The sequence below is a fragment of the Neospora caninum genome, chromosome VIIa, assembly GCF_000208865.1.
Source record: "Neospora caninum Liverpool complete genome, chromosome VIIa".
NCBI classification, from domain to species: domain Eukaryota; phylum Apicomplexa; class Conoidasida; order Eucoccidiorida; family Sarcocystidae; genus Neospora; species Neospora caninum.
In genome coordinates, this window is record NC_018393.1 from 2,590,486 (window position 1) to 2,607,255 (window position 16,770).

The 16,770-nt window shown below is 54.7% G+C and overlaps 2 protein-coding genes and 1 non-coding gene across 3 annotated transcripts; 2 read left to right on the plus strand and 1 right to left on the minus strand.

The window, feature by feature from the left end:
- Nucleotides 1-895: 895 nt before the first annotated feature.
- NCLIV_022220 (hypothetical protein) lies at nt 896-5,847 on the minus strand (the record flags this gene model as incomplete). Its single annotated transcript, XM_003882416.1, has 8 exons — nt 896-1,013; nt 1,454-1,686; nt 2,072-2,296; nt 2,669-2,856; nt 3,043-3,150; nt 3,518-3,711; nt 4,150-4,421; nt 5,461-5,847. The coding sequence occupies 8 exons, from the start codon at nt 5,845-5,847 to the stop codon at nt 896-898; spliced, it is 1,725 nt and encodes a 574-aa protein (XP_003882465.1).
- Nucleotides 5,848-8,866: 3,019 nt separating this feature from the next.
- NCLIV_t080003 lies at nt 8,867-8,937 on the plus strand. The gene has a single exon. It is a non-coding gene; the product is annotated as a tRNA-Gly (tRNA).
- A 4,860-nt stretch (nt 8,938-13,797) lies between these two features.
- Nucleotides 13,798-16,284, plus strand: NCLIV_022230 (hypothetical protein; the record flags this gene model as incomplete). The annotated part of the gene is made up of 4 exons (XM_003882417.1): nt 13,798-13,948; nt 15,029-15,130; nt 15,926-16,077; nt 16,216-16,284. 4 exons carry the CDS (start codon nt 13,798-13,800, stop codon nt 16,282-16,284), a joined length of 474 nt encoding a protein of 157 aa, XP_003882466.1.
- Nucleotides 16,285-16,770: the final 486 nt, after the last annotated feature.

Consider the following 16,770-nt stretch of genomic DNA (forward strand, 5'->3'; position numbering starts at 1 on the left):
TCGTCTTCTCTCCTCTCGCCGTCCGTTTCTCCTCTCTCGCTCTCCTCGCCTCCCTCATACAAAAGCTGCGTCGCGTCCAAAGAGAAGGCGACTGGAACCCCGCCTCTGTGGGGTTTCAATCGGCCACAAAGCGACAGCGCGTGACGTGCGCTAAAGCGCCGAAACACTAGCCGAGAGATGCGAGGAACTGGCTTTTTGAGGGCGCATGCGTGGCCGCTCGCACCTTGAGAGAAGCTTAGTTTCTAACGGGAGGCGCAAGAGCCTCTGCCCACCACGCGCAGCATGAAAATTTCTGCGTTCACGAGCTCTACAAAGCATTGAGAATTGAAGTTTAGTCACCCCCGGCGGGTCCGCGTTCTCAGAGACGCCCATCGGCGTCTACACTCCGCACGCCATCGCACAAATCAAACAAGCAAACGGAGCGAGACCACGGCCGAGTGCGGCACACAAGGACTGGCAAGCGCGAGGAGTCCACAAAGCGAAAAACGTCTTTCTGCCTCAAAGTGCGCAGAGGAAGAACAAGACAACGCATTGGACTGGAACATAGGGAACGGAACAAAGAAAGCAAGAGTGAAAGGCCTCGTTCAGCCGACCCCCACACACATCGATTTTCTCTTCTCCGCGGTGAACATCTTTCAGATGCGTATAGAGAGACACGCAAAAAAGACAACTCGAGCTTCTCGCCATCCACACCCGCCCACAACCCATGTCTCTTGTTCTCTCTCTTCTTCTCTCTTGTTCTCTCTCATCTTCTCCCTCTTGTTCTCTCTTTCGCCTTCTCTATCGAACGCGACGTGGACACGTTCCTTCATGTCGGAGACCAAGTGGCGCATGCAGTTTTTTATTCTCCCTGCACATCGCTCCTCGTCCTCCCTCGAGTTCACTCTTTCGGCATCTACTTGCCGACACCCGCCGCTCGGAGAGCAGCGCGGACCTCCTCGTAGTGCGGGACCGTCGAAACATCTCCGTAGACAACGACGGTTGGAGGCTTCTTGTACATGGCGTCGACAACTCTGAAAAGGCGCCCGCACATCACAACGCATGCGTGTTAGTGGAAAAAAGGCGCGAACGCGGCTCCGCAGAGCCTCCCCGTTCTCCAAGGCATTCCCCTTCTCACGGCTGCCTCTGCCTGCAGAGAAAAACAGTCTCTCCTCCGGTGTTTGCGGCCAACGCGTGCAAATCGCAAGAAAAGCGCCTGGATCAAGAAGACCCCGGAGAGTTTCACTTCTGTCGATACTTCGAGATGCCTCGAATATCTCGTTTTTTCGCTCGATCTCTTGCTTCTCGCTTTCTCCTTTCCCCGCGCCAAGTCACCCCCCACGCTCGCCTGAAAAAGGAAGAGACGCGTCCGTCTTCTTTCTTTCCTCAGGGTGTCCTTCCCTTTGCGCTTCCACAGTGTGCATCATCCTCTCTATCTTTCGCCTCGCTGTTTCTTCTCTCGGGCGAGTCTCACCTCTTGATGTCAGCCTCGCCGACGGCGTCGATTGCTGCGCAGAATTCCTGCGGCGAGATGACGCGGTTGCTCATCAGCAGCTGGCGACCGACGTCTTCCATGACGATGCCGCGGCACTCCAGATTCATGAAAATCGAGGACTTGAGTGAGTTTTTCGCGCGGTGCAATTCCTCCTTCGTCACAGAGCCCATCTTTCCGAACTGCTCGGCCATCACCTTGACGGCATTCGCAGACTGCACGCGCCCCACACCCCAAAAAAGAGGAAAGTGCATGCGACCCAAGGTGTACATACACACGACCACGCGTACACCCCGCCCAGGCACGCGTTCCGCAAGAAAAATGCTCCGCGCCTCGCTCTCGCGGTTTTCTGTGCGTCGCGAGAGGACCTGAAGAAAAGGCGCGCACGAGGCCCCCCGCTCTGCGCCGGGCAGAGCGGGAGAAAGGGACGCTACTCTCTGCGCCTCGTTGTGTCTCTTTGAGTGTCTTCTGTCCACCCTTGCTGCCTTCTCTGGAAGACCTCCTCTCTGTTCACCCGGGAGGCGCATCCACTCCCAGAGCCCGCATTCTTTCTCCGGAAAGCGCCTTAATCCCCGCCTTTTCAGATCTTCTCCTTCTCACCTTGGTGGGATCGACGAGCATGTACAGCCCAAAGATGCCCGAGTCCGTGTACTGTGTGTTGAACGCCATGGCGCTCTCAACCCATTCATTCTGGTTCAGGACGTTCAAGTACAGGCGCGTGTACATGCCTTTTCCCGGACCGCCCGTCGAGAAGGCGCCTCCTCCGCCGATGATCGTTTGCAGAACAGAGTACGCCACGAGGTCGCCGCCATTCCAACCGCCCGGCTGACAGGGAAGGCCAGAGAAAATGAAGACAAACATGAGAGAAAATGAAGAGACAAGAGGAAGAGGAGACACAAAACACATGGGAGAAAATGAAGCGAAATGCGTCTTTTCATAACAGGATGCCTGTGCTGGTCCCTTTTCTTCCGAGAGGCGCCTGCGCCGTCTGGCCTCGAAGAGTTTCGGGGGAGGGACAGAGAAAAAGAAGGGGGGAAAAATTGAGGGACGAAGGAAGCAGAAAAGGCGAAAACGCAGATGTGGGAGGGCCCAATTCCACGGTGACGGGCTAACGCGTCTCAGCGGAGAGCGTTTTCCTGAACCAGCGAGGCGGAAGGAAAGAGGGGAAAAAGAGACGAAACGGAAACACGTCCTTACTGTTTCAAAGGCAACGGCAATGTGTGCGTGCGGCGACGGCGTCTCCAGGCGAACGTCACCTCCAGTGTACACAGGAGGAGCAACAGTTCTCTTCGTCGGCGGAATCGCGTTGTAGTCCACAAATGCACGCATCAGCCACGTGCACAGTTCGTCGTGATTCACGTTCACGCCAACAAACACCATGTTCTCTGCGAAACAAGACAAGAGAAAAACACAAACGAAAGCAATGATCGGGGCATTCATGAATGTCGGTAACTGCATGGGCACAGGCGTGGGGATGTAACGAGAGGCGTGGTCACTTTACGGCACACGCCGGGGACCCGAATCAGCGTCCTGGAGGGAACTGCATGCGTGCATGCGCGCGAGCGGCCTACCAGGGGAGAAGTGCTGGAGCATGTAGTGGCGGATGACGTCGGGGTTGTAATAGCCGAGGCTTCGCTCTGTGCAGTGCAGTTTGTTGCCTAAGGTGTTGTTGTGCCAAGCTGAAGAAACACGCCAGCCAGCAGAAAATGCGCGATATCGCAGAATACAGAAAACGACATCTGGACAGGGACGAACCGCCACGGGAACTGAAGGCGAGCAGACCAAGTTGTGCAGAAGCTTTTTCTCTCTGCATGCGGAGGTGCCTGCAAGACCCAAGGCGTCCGTCGATGCCACGGTGATCCGGATTCGAGAGCTTGGCGCGCGTCATCTACGGTCTGAAGGATCTCCGCTCTACCGTCTTCTTTGTCTCTGCGTGTCGCGCCTCTCTCCCGATCCTCCATTCCTCTTGTTTTTCCTCCCACTTCTCGTCCGTTTCTTCTTGGCTTTCTGCTGGCGTTCCGTCCCTCCGACCTCTCGCCGCCTCACCTGTCGTATGCAGGAGCTCAGAGACCATTTGATCGGGCATGTGCTCGAGGCGCTTGCGGGCCATGATGAGCTTGTCTTTGCAGGATTTCAGTTCCCACGGAAGAAAGCGCGGAAAGAGAACGTTTCCGGTGAGCATGGGAACCAGCAACGGCATGTGCGACCGCAGGCACTCGGCGCTGTACACCACGTGCTCCCTGGACGAAAACGCAAGGGGCAGAGCAACCAAAAACGAGGGAAAGCGCTCCCTTCCTCAAGTCTCTTCTTTTTGTCTCTGTGCAGCTCGAAAAAGGAAACAACGCGTCATCTCTCTCGGCGCGTCTTGCCGTGAGCCCCTCCGCTCGCGAACCGCAGCACATTGCCAAAAAAAAGAACGAACGGCTTCTCTGCGGCTCTTCTCCGCCCCGTCGATTCCTGAGACGATTCCGCCTCTCTCTCGCCCGCCGTTCCTCGCACGATTCTCAGACCCCTCCCGCCCTAAGTCGGTCTCCTTTTCCCGACTCGTCCCTCCTATTCCCTCCCGTTTTCCCCCTTTGGTTTTCCCGAACGCCACGCGTGTCTCTTCTCGGTCGCGCGGTCGCCTCTCTGCCGCCCTTTCCCCTTTTCCTTTCCCTTCGCAACATCGCTCGGCCTACCGTCCAACGACGCATCCGGCGTTCGCACCCAAGACCTCGATCGTCTTAACCGTGCGAAGATGCGAGAGGTGCGCGGTGGAGGCGAACGCGAGGTTCTGGATCATGTGCGTCACTCCAAAGTTCGTCACATCCTCGAAGCGGCTGCCTGCATGCACGAAAAGGCCCAGCGAGGCGGTAAGGCCCCCGCGGTCCATCGACGCGATGCGCAGCCCGTTGTCCAGCTTCGAGTATTGGATGTTGCTGTTGGGGGGGACATAGTCGCGGATCTCGGACTGCAGAAAACACGACACACGACGCAGACTCAGCGGGACATGTGTGTCAGAAGACGGGACGGACGAAGCGATGTAAACGACGGAAAACCGCGTGAAACGCAGGGACCGTGTATATACGGACGACAGACACCTCCCGCAGAATGAAAACCCAAGGCGGAGAAAGTGTGCGTGCACGTTCCCTGCGGGAGAAAGAAGAACCCGCCAGCGACTGCAGATAGACGCCGGTTCGGCGCAGCCGCAAACGCACTTCGGATTGGAGCCACATGCAAAGATATGCATTTCAGCGGGTATCTGCTCTACGGGAGAAGCAGTTGCACGCCCAGCGGATGCGAAACAGACCGACTCTTCACACCTTTCGTTGTGTCCAGCAGCTTGTCCACACGCACGAGAATGCGCCAGGAAATATCCAAAACAATCCAGTCCCCTATGCAGCCTCAGTGCAGCCCGTAGAGGTCTTTTCCTGTCTGCCTGCGGCAGCCGCTTGCTCTGAGTCCCCCGGTCCCCGGCCCCGCACAGGGACAGCTCGGCATGCATCGGCGCAAACAAGGACTGAGACACACACAAGGAGGCTTGCTACGAAAATGCCCACATATCTCTTTTGTGTGTGCACGTTTGCGAGGCGTGGTGGTTTCGAGGAAGCAACGCTGCGCTGCTTCTTCGGTCCTCTCCTCTAAACACAGGGAGGTCACGACAGGTACGTTCTCCCCCTCTGGTGAAGTCGATAGCGTTAACAGAAAGCAAACGAGAAACACGTGAAGGCGCGTCCCCTGTCTTAGCAGCCCATGCCCAGGTTCTCTTGTGTGTGGGTCCGTAGCACATGCATCGCCGTCTTCTCCGTCTAGGCCTGTTCCACAGCGCTCGTCCCCCCCCCTCCCCCCCCCGAGCAGGACACCCCGAAATGAAAGGAAAAGGATACACGCCTTTTTTTGGGGGCGGGCAAGTAGGCATGCGCCCTCCCGTTGACTGCGGCTCCGGACACATGCGTTCGGATGGCTGTCTCCCCGGTCGAGCACACGCGCACGTCCGAGGACTCCCTTACAGGTTCCAGAATGCTTTTGTCGAGTGGGATGCCTTCGTAGATGTTACCATTGGTGTTTTCCTTGCCGACGTAGTAGTACTTGAACTCTGGAACCTCTTCCATGACCTTTTCCATGTCTTCCTTGACGAAGGGGACGCGGCGGTATTCGGGCGCAGGACCAGCCTTGGGCTGCAAGGCTGCCGCGCTGCTCAGAAACGTCTTCTCTGTTCGCTGGAACGCCGGTGCGCGGACACCCGAGGATGGTGCAGATACACCCGAAGCCGCCGTGCAGACTCTGGCAGTCAGGGGGTTTCGCGTGTCGCCCAGCGCCGTGCTGAGGCACCGGCGACGAAGCGAGGCAGTCGAGATGCCTGGCGCAGTTCTGCGGAAGAGGAGAGACGCATTCATGGTGACGACAGAGAACGAGGAAACAGAGCCCAACACTACGAAGAGGTGACGCTGCGTCAGTGCGGATCCAAAAGAAGCTCGACGCAGTCTGCCGACCGAACGGAACGAAACGTAGGAAACGCGCGGTCGGGGACGAGAGAAAAACAGAGTTTTTAGGGCGGGAAAGCAAGAAACAACCCTGCGGGAGGAGAGCGTCGAGAGGAAAGGGCTGCGATGGGGATGAGAGAGGCGAAAGAAGCGTCTGACCGATGGAGAGTGCAGTGGGAAACGTCGTGACACGTAGCACGAGAAACGTTTCGGTCTACACGCGCTGCATCCCCAAAGTTTTTCAGATCCAGTGCCCGAGCTGACTGTGCTGTGTCCTAGGGCGTACCGCAGCAAAACACAGGCAAGAACGAATCGAGTTCAACAGCGGCCGAAAAGAAGTCGCTCGGCTCTCCACTCTGTCGACGACAGTCAAATGTGTCCCGAGAAACGCACGCGCGCTGCCACATGTAGCAACTCTACTCCACGAACGAGAAACGCCTGCTTCTTTGCCGGGCGGACCGTCCCCCTGCGAGAAGGCAGGCCGTCACACTTCTACTTTTTCGCCGAGTCTTTCTCCGGTTGCATGCGCGCACTCTGGCGCGAGACGCCTTCTCAGCCCCGCAAGCGTCCAAAGACGAGAGAAAAAAACGCGGCGGCGCCGACCGCGGGTAGCGAGCACCGATTCAAAAACACACAACCGATAGGAGATCTGACAAACGTGGAGCATCTGAGTGAAACTGTGTTTCCCAGTGGATTCGGTGGACAGCCGGCGTCCTTTCTGCCTTTTACGCACTCGCGCCGCCTGAAATCCCTGTGCAGTACCACGAGTGGGAAATAGAGGGCCGGCCTATTTTAGGCGTTTTATCCCAGGGACGCCCAGTTTTGGGTGGAAACAGCGCAGCAGACGGCGCGTCTTTGGCAGCCAGTCGAGTTATGCACGTGCAGTTCGGTTTGCTCGCGAGAAGAAAGCCGATTGGAGAACCAACGAGGCGAAAAGAGCAGCGCCGCCGGGGAGAGAGGTCTTGCCTTATAGCCGCTCGATTCGCTTACGCACCCGTGCACGTCGGAGGTTAGATTGAATACTGGGAAAAGTGTTGTAAACGTCGCTTGATGCTTCGCCCTTCAGCGTAGGCGGGGATATGTTCTCCCTAAAGCGGACACTCCGAGGTTGGAAAGCTGTAGACGCGCAGGCAGTGTCGTCTTTTGACATCGGAGAACGGGTGCTCGTGGTCTGGTAGGCGTGTCTAATAGGTTGGTGGATACTCCTAGTGGAGCACATGAAAGGGACGTTACGTGAGAGAAAGACGTTCCTTCTTCGCGCCTGCTGAAGGCGTTTCTACACCGAAAAAGCAGTCTAGTTCCTGGCAGCTGGTGTTCTTCCTCACTGCGGTGTAACTTCTCCGGCACAGGAAAGCGCAAGAGACAGCGCCGCCGGACGATGCAGGGAACTGCACGGCGTCCGGTCTCGGACGTCTCGTTTGCCCAGAGATTGGCGAGACAGGATAGTCACTTCCGTCCGGTGGTAGGAAGTTACGAGGCGCTGGTCCTCCCACGCATGGTGAGGCTGGCGCGTATGCCCCGTTCAGATCTCTCGTCTCCAGACCTCTCTGCATCACAGGAGAAACCCCTCGATACTCCTGAGTCGCGCGAGAAGCTGGTGGTATCGCGGGGACAAGACACAGCCTTCGCAATACGTTCGAACCCGAAAATCCAGTGTGAAGTTTGAACGTAATGCAGCTTAGCCTTCTATGTCGCCGTGTTAATCCGTTTCATGGGAAGCGGCTGCTCTCCCCTCGTTGCCGCTGTGTACGATACGTAAGTTTAGTTGGCGAAACGTGGCTGCCCCGGAGGCTCGCGGCGTCTACCGTTGGAGGTTTTTCAGGGTACGCGATCTTCGCACGTGATGATTTCTGGCCCTTGCGTGCGGGGCCCGACGCGGCATTCGGGAACCAATGAAACAGCGAAGGATTTTCTGCTGGACACGGGGTCAAGGAAGCGGGCGAAAACAAACCGTTTGTCGCTGTCTTGCTGCGCTCTGCACAAACAAAAGGTTCCATGATGCAACCTCGCACAACACCTAAACGTACTGTGCGCGGTCAGCTCCAGAGAGACTTGGGAAAAGTTCGCTTTTCGATACAATCCATGCTCGGACACCCATGACTGGCATCCGTCTTCTCGCTTAATATTTCCACTTTGACGTTCCTCCCGCATGCGGCAGGTTTGAAGCCGAGATCCGAAAACACGGCCTGCCGAGCTCTCTCCTGCGACAACCTTCCAAACACCTGCCGCATGGCTGCGCCAAGAGACCCCAATTACATGAACTCTGCTATGCCTTTCGCTGTTGTCTCTCTTCATCAGCAACGCATCGCCGACAAAAGAGGACCGCCGCCAGCTTTTTTTTTGCTGGTGCTCCGTGGGCTGAACACTGCGCGAGACCCGAGGAAACACCCTTGCTTTTTTCTTCGCGCTTTCCGCTGTACTTCTGCCTGCTGCGCTCCTAGTGCGCCCTCGTGACAAACATTTCTCTCCTCACCCCCCTTAGCAGTGAATACCTTCTCCGCAGAGGAGAAGGAACTGCCTCACTGATCCGAACTCAATGTCCAGTCGTGCCGTCCTCCCATCGTAGATCTACGAAAGGCAGCCTCCGCGTGACACGCAGGGAGAGGGCGTTCGACTGACTCTTCGGACCGTTTTCTTGCCAATTGCCGCCGAAGTTCTTAGCTTCGAACGTGATCGGTCGCTTTTCCAGCCGGCGAGCTATCAACGGCCTCGCATTCCCTCCTGGCGAAGCCCCAGAGGAACCAAGCGTTTTTGTGGTCTACTGTGTTTGAACACCTGCTTCGACGAACTTCAGGCTTTCCTTGCCAGAGAACGCACTATTTAGCTTGCTTGTCTGTGCCTTCTAAGAATAATTCAAAATTTTTTTTCTCGATATCGAGATTAACTTAGGAACGAGACGCCGGGTTGATAAGGTTGCCCACCCAAAGGCCAGGCGTTTGTGGTCTAGTGGTAGAATACCTCGTTGCCATCGAGGTGACCCGGGTTCGATTCCCGGCAAACGCACTGCTGTTCACTTTTGTTTTTGCTAAATAAAGGTTACAAACAATTCTTTTGGATCGATTTGCCGGTGCCCCGCTGGAGCTCCATCTGTTTCCCGCAGCCGTCCAACGCAGTTTTAAAAATCTCCTTGTGAGGGTCGATCGCGCCAGAGTGCCTCTCTTATCGCGCCGCGCTCTCCTTTCTCTTCTGCCGGCGAAAACACACGCAAAATGCAAGCTTCCTCGCACCTGCCGACTGGTTTTCCTTCTCACGCCTCTGCCTGGCTCTGTGTCTTTCCCTCCTCTCTCTGCTCCGAGCTTTTCCGTCGTTTTCTCTTCTCTTCCATCGGGGCGCTTCCTTCGCTCGGTTCGTCTGGTACACACGTCAAGGTAGACTCGGAAAAGAGCGAGGAAAGAGTAGAGCCACAAGTTGCATCTTCCCGTTTTCCGCGGGACTGAAAGAGCGAGGGGAAATGACGTCCACGAGGACAATTTCCCTCTCGACTTGCGAGCTGCGTCCGCTGGGCGACCTGACAATCTTCCGCCTCGCCCCCCCCCGTTGACCCCACAAACGAAAATCGTCCTCTGTGGCAAAACCTTCTGGATGCAGCCGCTGTCTCAGATGCACACGCGGTCTCACATGCACACGCGGTCTCAGATGCACACGCGTGAATACGTTCTCGCACGCACCGGCCTGCCTGTGTTTCGAACCTACGGCGACATCGGCATTCTGAAGTCTCCAACGGTCGACAAATGTTTCTCTGTGTCTATACTTATACATACACACATATGTGTAGAGGAAGCAAGACACCCCTGTACAAATCTGATAAAACCAGAGTATCTAGCACTTTCTCGCTAGTTGTGTCAGCATATATCTGTAGCTATGTATTTATGCATATATGTATTTATATGTAGGATGCCCAGGGATGGGCTGCTAGCTATCTCCTCGATATACACATGCTTTGTAAATATATCCTCAAGATACACTGCCTGGCTGACCCGTGCATAGGAACTATACGCATTCGTGTACACATAAACGTAGGTAGGCTCGGCGGCCTCTTCAAACTTCGGAGTGTCTCGACGATAAACATTGAGGCTGCGAGAACTCGCGAGACACTTTGAAGGCGTCGACAGCGTCGCTAAGGCAGAGAACATGAACGCGACAGACGAAGTGTTGATGGACACAGACCACGGGTTTGTTTTGGAGACTGGCGACTTCCCTCAAGCCCCCAGATACACCCCAGAACCTCGCTTTTCACCAGAAACCCCGCGGAGCTGCATGCACGCAGGCTCTCTCTTATTATCTTCGCGCGTTTCGCGCTGAAACAACGACAAGCACTGCGTTCTTCTCTCTCTCCTTTTGGCCTCGAAATACCTGTTCCGCACAAACCCACGGAGAGACGAGAGAAATGAGGCAAGACAGAGAGAGGAGACAAAGGGCGAGAGGAGAACGAAGGCGAAAGGCGACAAGAAGAGATGGAGAGACAGGCGACCCGCCAAGGATCCTCTGCCTGCTGCACACTATTCTGTCTCAACTTTTCGTTTCCTCCCGCTGGGTAAGGAGGGGAACCCTTCGCTCTTCGATTGAACTCTCGCCATTCAGTGTGTTTGCCTCGATGCCGTAAGGCTCTGCTGTCTCGAGACCTAAGAGTCGGCGTATTTCCGTGGCGGCGAACGCCTTATCTTCGGAGAAGCGCTCATGTTCGCACCACTGAATTTTGTTTTTCTCGTCCACGAGAAAGAGGTACGGCCTCTGGCAGTCTGGTAGACAGGCGCTGGCGAGGAAGGCTCGCCGATCTACATACGCGAAGAACGTCGACGACAACAGACGGCGAAACTCCCGTTCATCTGCCTCGGTTGAATCTGCAGTTTCGCCGCTCTCCGCCGTCTCCGTTGCGGCCTGGAGAGAAGACGACGCGAGCGGCGGAGACCGCGGCGCACTGCATGCGGAATGTGCGCGAGAAAGGGAAGAGGAAGGAGCTGGGGAAGCGGCGAGCGAATCAGGAAAAAGCAGGAGTCGCCACCGCTCTTCCAAGTACCACCGAAAGAGACGGGCAGAGCGACTTCTGAAGAACAGGACAGCAGCGAGAAACACGAGGTGAGAGGAGCGAAGAAGGAGGAGACAGAACAGCCGAATAAGAGGCAGGGAAAAAGATAAGCAAGTCAAACGGAAAGGGAAGGACGAAGAACAGAGAGAAGAGGGATCGAGAGAAATGCAGCTTCTTTTTCCCGAATGTTTCTCGTTTCGCGCCTCCTGCCGCTCTTTATCCGCTTCGAGCGTCTTCTCGCATCCGCGCTCTTCCGTCTCTCCATCTGCTGCTCTCTCTCCTCGTCTTCCTGTCTCTACCTATTTCTCTCCTCGATCGCTTTCTCTCCCTTTCTCCACGCCTGTGTCTCCTTCCTTCTCTGCTTCCCTCTTTCCTCCTCTCCTCCTCTCTTTCTCTCCCTTTCTTCACGCCTGTGTCTCCCTCCTCCTCTGCTTCCCTCTTTCCTCCTCTCCTCCTCTCTTTCCTCCTCTCCTTCTCTCTTTCTCTCGTTCTCTTTCTGTTTCTATCCTTTTCTCACCGGACGACGATTCGGTACGTCTGGAGAGCGTCTGGGGTCTCTGGGTGTTTCTCTGCGAATTGCCTCTGAAGCGCCTCGACCGTCGGACACCAGGATTTTAGTTCCTCGTGAGTTCTTCGGTTGAAGGCGAGAAGGATGAGTTTGAGAGCGCCTGGTAGGTGGTCTGGAAGCAAGAGAGAAGTCTTTGGCTGCCCGAGTGAGTGACCGCATATCGACGGAAAAGAGCGGAAGACGATCGGCACCGCAGCCCCAAAGTGGAGATGCGCCATCCAGGACCATTTGCAGAAAACAGCCACGACGACGGGAACGCGCGACAAAACGTCCGTGCACACGCGAGCACGGAGCACGGAAAATCCGCAAAGTTGAACAAAGAGAAAAGTGGAACGGGGCAGAAAGTCAGGGCACCAGCGACAAACCCTGCGGTAGAGACAGCGGGGCTGCAGTGAACGCTTGTCAAGATCCCTATATCGAGTTCGCTCACGGCGTATGGAAGACGCGCCGAGAGAACGGGCGTATATGAGTTCGCGGGGAAGATGAGAGCGACGCGAATTCGAAAAAGAGTCCCTGGCGGTTACGCAGAGAGACCAGAGAGTCCGAGAGTCGCAGAGAGACTGTGAGAGAGGAAGAAGGCGGTCGCCAGGGAGACACAGAAGCCGAGACCGAAGGAGATAGCGCGCAGACACAGGGGAAACAAAGAAGGGAACCGGAGGAAGAGAAGCCGGGTGTCTTGAGATCCCACGAAAGAAAGCATCGAGTAAGCCATGACGATGGCGCGCAGGCCACAGACGGGGCAGTACGCAGCGGCCAGCTAAGGCACGCGGAACAGCACACGGGGGAAACGCGGGGAGAGATCGACGAAGCGCGAAAGAAGTGTATTTCCAAGAGAAGGAACTGACACCAGCTCACTTTGGTTCCAAGCCTTCGCAAAAAACGCGGCCTCTCAAGAAATCCGAGAGCTGTCAGCGCGACCTCCCTGCTGCTGTCGCGCGTGCTGTGTTCACGTGTAGATACAGCCGAAACACACACATGCGCGCGTGCACACTTTTTCCCGTGCATGCGCCTTTAGCTTTTCCGCCGGCGAGTTTCGCCTTTTTCTCGTTCCCAGTTTCACGCTCAGTCTTGCCAATCCGTTCCGACAGAGATCCCGCGCCGCTCTTTGCTCGTTTTTCCCGCCAAGAGGCTCTCGACCGTCCGCGCCGGATTCGTTTCAACAGGTGTCTGTGTCTTGACAGCAGTTTTGAGGCAGTTTCCGCATGGACTAGGGTCTGCAGGTTCACGACCTTTCACTTTTTCGGGGCTGGGGAAAAACCCGGGCTGAGAGCGCTCACACGTTTCTGCTTTTCGTTTTTTCGCGTGCTTCTTCCCGGTTTAGTCCCTGGATGCTTTTTTTCTTCTCTCGCTTCCGCGCACGTTTCTTCCGCTTTTGCTTCCCCTCAAATCCGCTTCCTCTAGTCTCCTCTTCAAGATGCAGCTTCTCGCAGCTCTGCATGCCGCAGAGAGGTCCGTGGAGGGCGCGCTCTCGCTGTCTTTTCCTGTTTCCGCTGGTATCCGACGCGTTTTCCCTCGGCCTCGCCGCACCGACAGGAGACGCATATCTCTTTTCTCTTCTCAGCCAATGCGGTGGCGATCATTCCCGTCCAGCGAAACGCCCTCCTGCCGCTTAGACGCCTCTGTGCCGTGTCTCTCTTGCTCTTCTTCTTGTTCGCCTTGTTCTTGTTCTTATTCTCCCTGTTCTGCGACTTGTTCTCCTGCTTGTTACCGTTGTTCTTCCTCTTGTTCTCCATGTTCTTCTTGTTCTCCATGTTCTTCTTGGTCTCCTTCGTGTTTGTCATTCTCTTCCCCTTCGCCCTTTTCCGTCACTTCTTCTACTTCTCGTTCTTCTTCCTTTCTGCGTTCCCCAGAGGACGTTTCCGCGTCGTCGAGAACCAGCCGGCATCGTCTCTCCTCGTCTTCCCCCCTCCGTGCTGCTCACTCTTCCCGCTCTTTTTCCGCCATTCCGCTCTCTCCGATTTTTCCCCTCTCTGGGCGATTTTTCGCTTCTTCGTGTATTCCTTCCCGCTCTTCCCCCGCCTTTTCGTCTTCTCGCGCGGACGCCTCATCTGTCTCTTCTTCCTCCTCGTCTTCTTCCTCGGTCTCTACTGCTTTTCCCCCGACGTCGTCTCCGCGCCTGCGTCACATTCAGGCGCTCTTGGTGGAGGGGAACTTTGAGCATTTTCGCTACAAGCAAATCCTTGAGCAGGTTTACCGCCCCGCGCTTCGCCAAGGAAAAGCATCGTCTTCTCTCCAGTCGTCAGTCGCAGATTCTTGTTCTCTCTCGCGCATGCAAAGCTTGGGCCGCCCTCTTCTCGCCGCTCTCTCCGATCTGTTTGATCGCCTGTACGGCAACGGCAGGCAGCACAAAAGCGAGACGCACGAGCAGAGTGCAGCGAAAACGGAAGAATCCAGCGACGAAGCACGAGTCGGTGAAGTCGGTGGGGACGAACCAAAAAGACATAGAGAAGAAAGCCGCGACCGGCAGGCGACGGGAGAGGGAACAGGGAGACGTGGATCAACAGCCAGCTTTCTGAGTCTGGAGGCGCTACAGGAATCCACCGACAAGCATGCTCGGAAGGTTCTCTTTCGGTGTCGGCCAGACGACGCGCGAGTCGAGGCAGTCGCTCTCGCCTTCCCGAATCATGTCTCTCTGTGCATCTCTTCTCAGGTATCCTGGCCAGCCCATCACAGTCGTATATAAGCACCCCTCTTTGCAGATGCATGCACGCAGATGCTAATACACAAATGCATATCTACCTATTAAAATTTACCTATATATATATATATATATATTCATCTCGTTAGTCGTAATTAGGGAGATATGCATGCGCAGGTGTAGTGTCTCTTTTTGGAAATCGGCCGCGGTGTCTATGCTTTGAGGTCTGCTCGTTGCTTGATCCCTGGGCGTCTTTGTGTACTTTTCGCCTGTCTCCTTTTACGTCTTTTTCTAACGCCCCTGCGGGGCATCCTTTTCCTAAACGCACCAACGGAACCTTCTGCAGAATGTCCTAAACGGAATGTGACGATTCGCGGCTCTGCCGACGGTACAGGGTGGAGCCTTCTGCAGTTGGCCTTCCCGAAGGCTTTCCGCCGTAAGCGCCGCTTTTGAGAGATGAGGCGTTTTCTCTTTAGAGTTTTTGTCTGGAAGCCGCGGCACGCAGCAAGTCTTCCGGTTCACTTCTTGGCGCTGTTGTTGCCTCGTGTGCTTTATCTGTCTCTCCTTCGGCCGACGCGTCGACGCACAGGCAGGTTGCGCATTCAACTGCAGCTTCTGCTCCGTCGGTAAGTAGCTCTGCCGGGTGTATCGGCCGTCGCTTTGCAAATCTCGATTCCCACTTCGCTCATTCTCCAGCGTCGCCTCTGTCTCTCACTGCCTCTTCCAAGTCGTGTGTTCCTCTCGACTTTCATTCGTATCTCCCGTCCTCGCGTTCTTGGTCCTCGTCGCCTCCTGCGCTCTGCTGGCCTTTCGGTTTGGAGCCGCGTTTGTCTTTTTGCCGACTGGCGTCTGTTTTTCTCAGGAAAATCCGGATTTCTTCGCCAGCTTTCGGCCGATGAAATCACCGACCAAGTGCTCTTCTTTCTCCGGCAGGGGATCAAAATCGACTCCGTTTCTCTCATGGGTAAAAGCAGGCTTCAAAAACGCGATTTGGGCACTCTGTACCCCGACGTCGCTTCTGCCACACAACTATACTTTTCAATTTCTATCCCCATCGAAGCCTACATTTCTGTCTGTATGTCGATCTGTTCTCTATTTATATCTGCAACCGTGTCTGTGCTTGGACGTACATAGAAATGCATTTGTACACAAGTCTGCATATATATATATATATTTGTGTGTGTACGTGAGTGTGTTCGCGGATATGTCTATGGGTTTGTTTGTGTGTATAAATGTGTGCATTTGTGTGCACGAGTATGGTTCTCCTGCTTTACAGTTTCTGTACATTCCCATCTGTGTGCCGAGGTGGTTTTCCGCCGGCCGCGGTGTGTTCCTGAAAATCATTTGCATCTTGTTCGTCTTTGCGAATGACTGAAACAAATCGTGCTTTCTTCGCGGGTTGTGCGCTTCCCGCATGCACATCCAACGTTTCAACGTGATCGCGGCAGGTTTATACACGAAAAAGGTGGGGGCATTCTCAACTGCCCTCCGGGATACTCGCCAATACGAATGCCTTTAAACTGAAACAAAGACACATCCGGATGATTCTGGAATCTCGAGTGTACACACACACACGTAGATCTGTTACAGGGCGTCCAGTACACCGATGGAGTCTAGGCGGGCGTTTTGAAGTCCTGTGCGTGCCTCCGCGCGTTCTACCGTTCTATACCCTTTCGCTCCATGTGTACCCCGATTTGCATATGGACTTAGTCCGCGCTGCCTTCTTTGTCTGAAACGCCCTGGCGCTGTTTTTTTTCAGGAATGGGCGAGCCGCTGGCGAATCCCAAGGTGTTCGACGCACTCCGCATTCTAACGGATCCTCTGCTGTTTAACTTCAGCGCACGCAAGCTGGCTGTGTCCACTCTCGGCGTTCTTCCCGGCATTAAGAAACTCACTGAGGAGCATCCGCAGGTGCGTCTGCGCGGCGGACGCTCGCTGCGAGGAAACACAGTGGAACGCGCCGACTTGTGCAACACTGGAAACGTCCGAAACCGCTCAGGTCCGGTCACACTGCGGTTCTCTCTGCCTCTGCATTTGCTTCTCTCTCAGGTGAACTTGGCATTCTCGCTTCACTCGCCATTTCCTGAAGAGCGGAACCTCCTCGTGAGTCTTCCATAGGCGTGTGGCTCTTCTCGCACGCGCGTCGTTTCACCTCTCCTGCAATGCAGAGTCCCAGACACGTGTGCGTGCGGTGCAGTACATGCGAGCTCATATATAAATATATATATTTATATATATTTATATATTTATATATATTTATATATTTATATATATTTATATATTTATATATATTTATATATATTTATATATATTTATATATATAAATATATTTATATATATTTATATATTTATATATATTTATATATATAAATATATATTTATATATATATATATATATATATTTATATATATTTATGAGCACACATGTATTGGGATGCACTCACGAGTCCGTGGCAGTAGTAGCGGGGCATATAGGTAAGGATGAAGCTAGGAAAACGTATTTCTTTAGCTTCCATCCACCATGAGAATCGTCGATGTCCTCATATGGCCACTGTATCAAGAATTTTGCCGCATTCATTCCCCCTCGTGTTCACTCGGTACCGG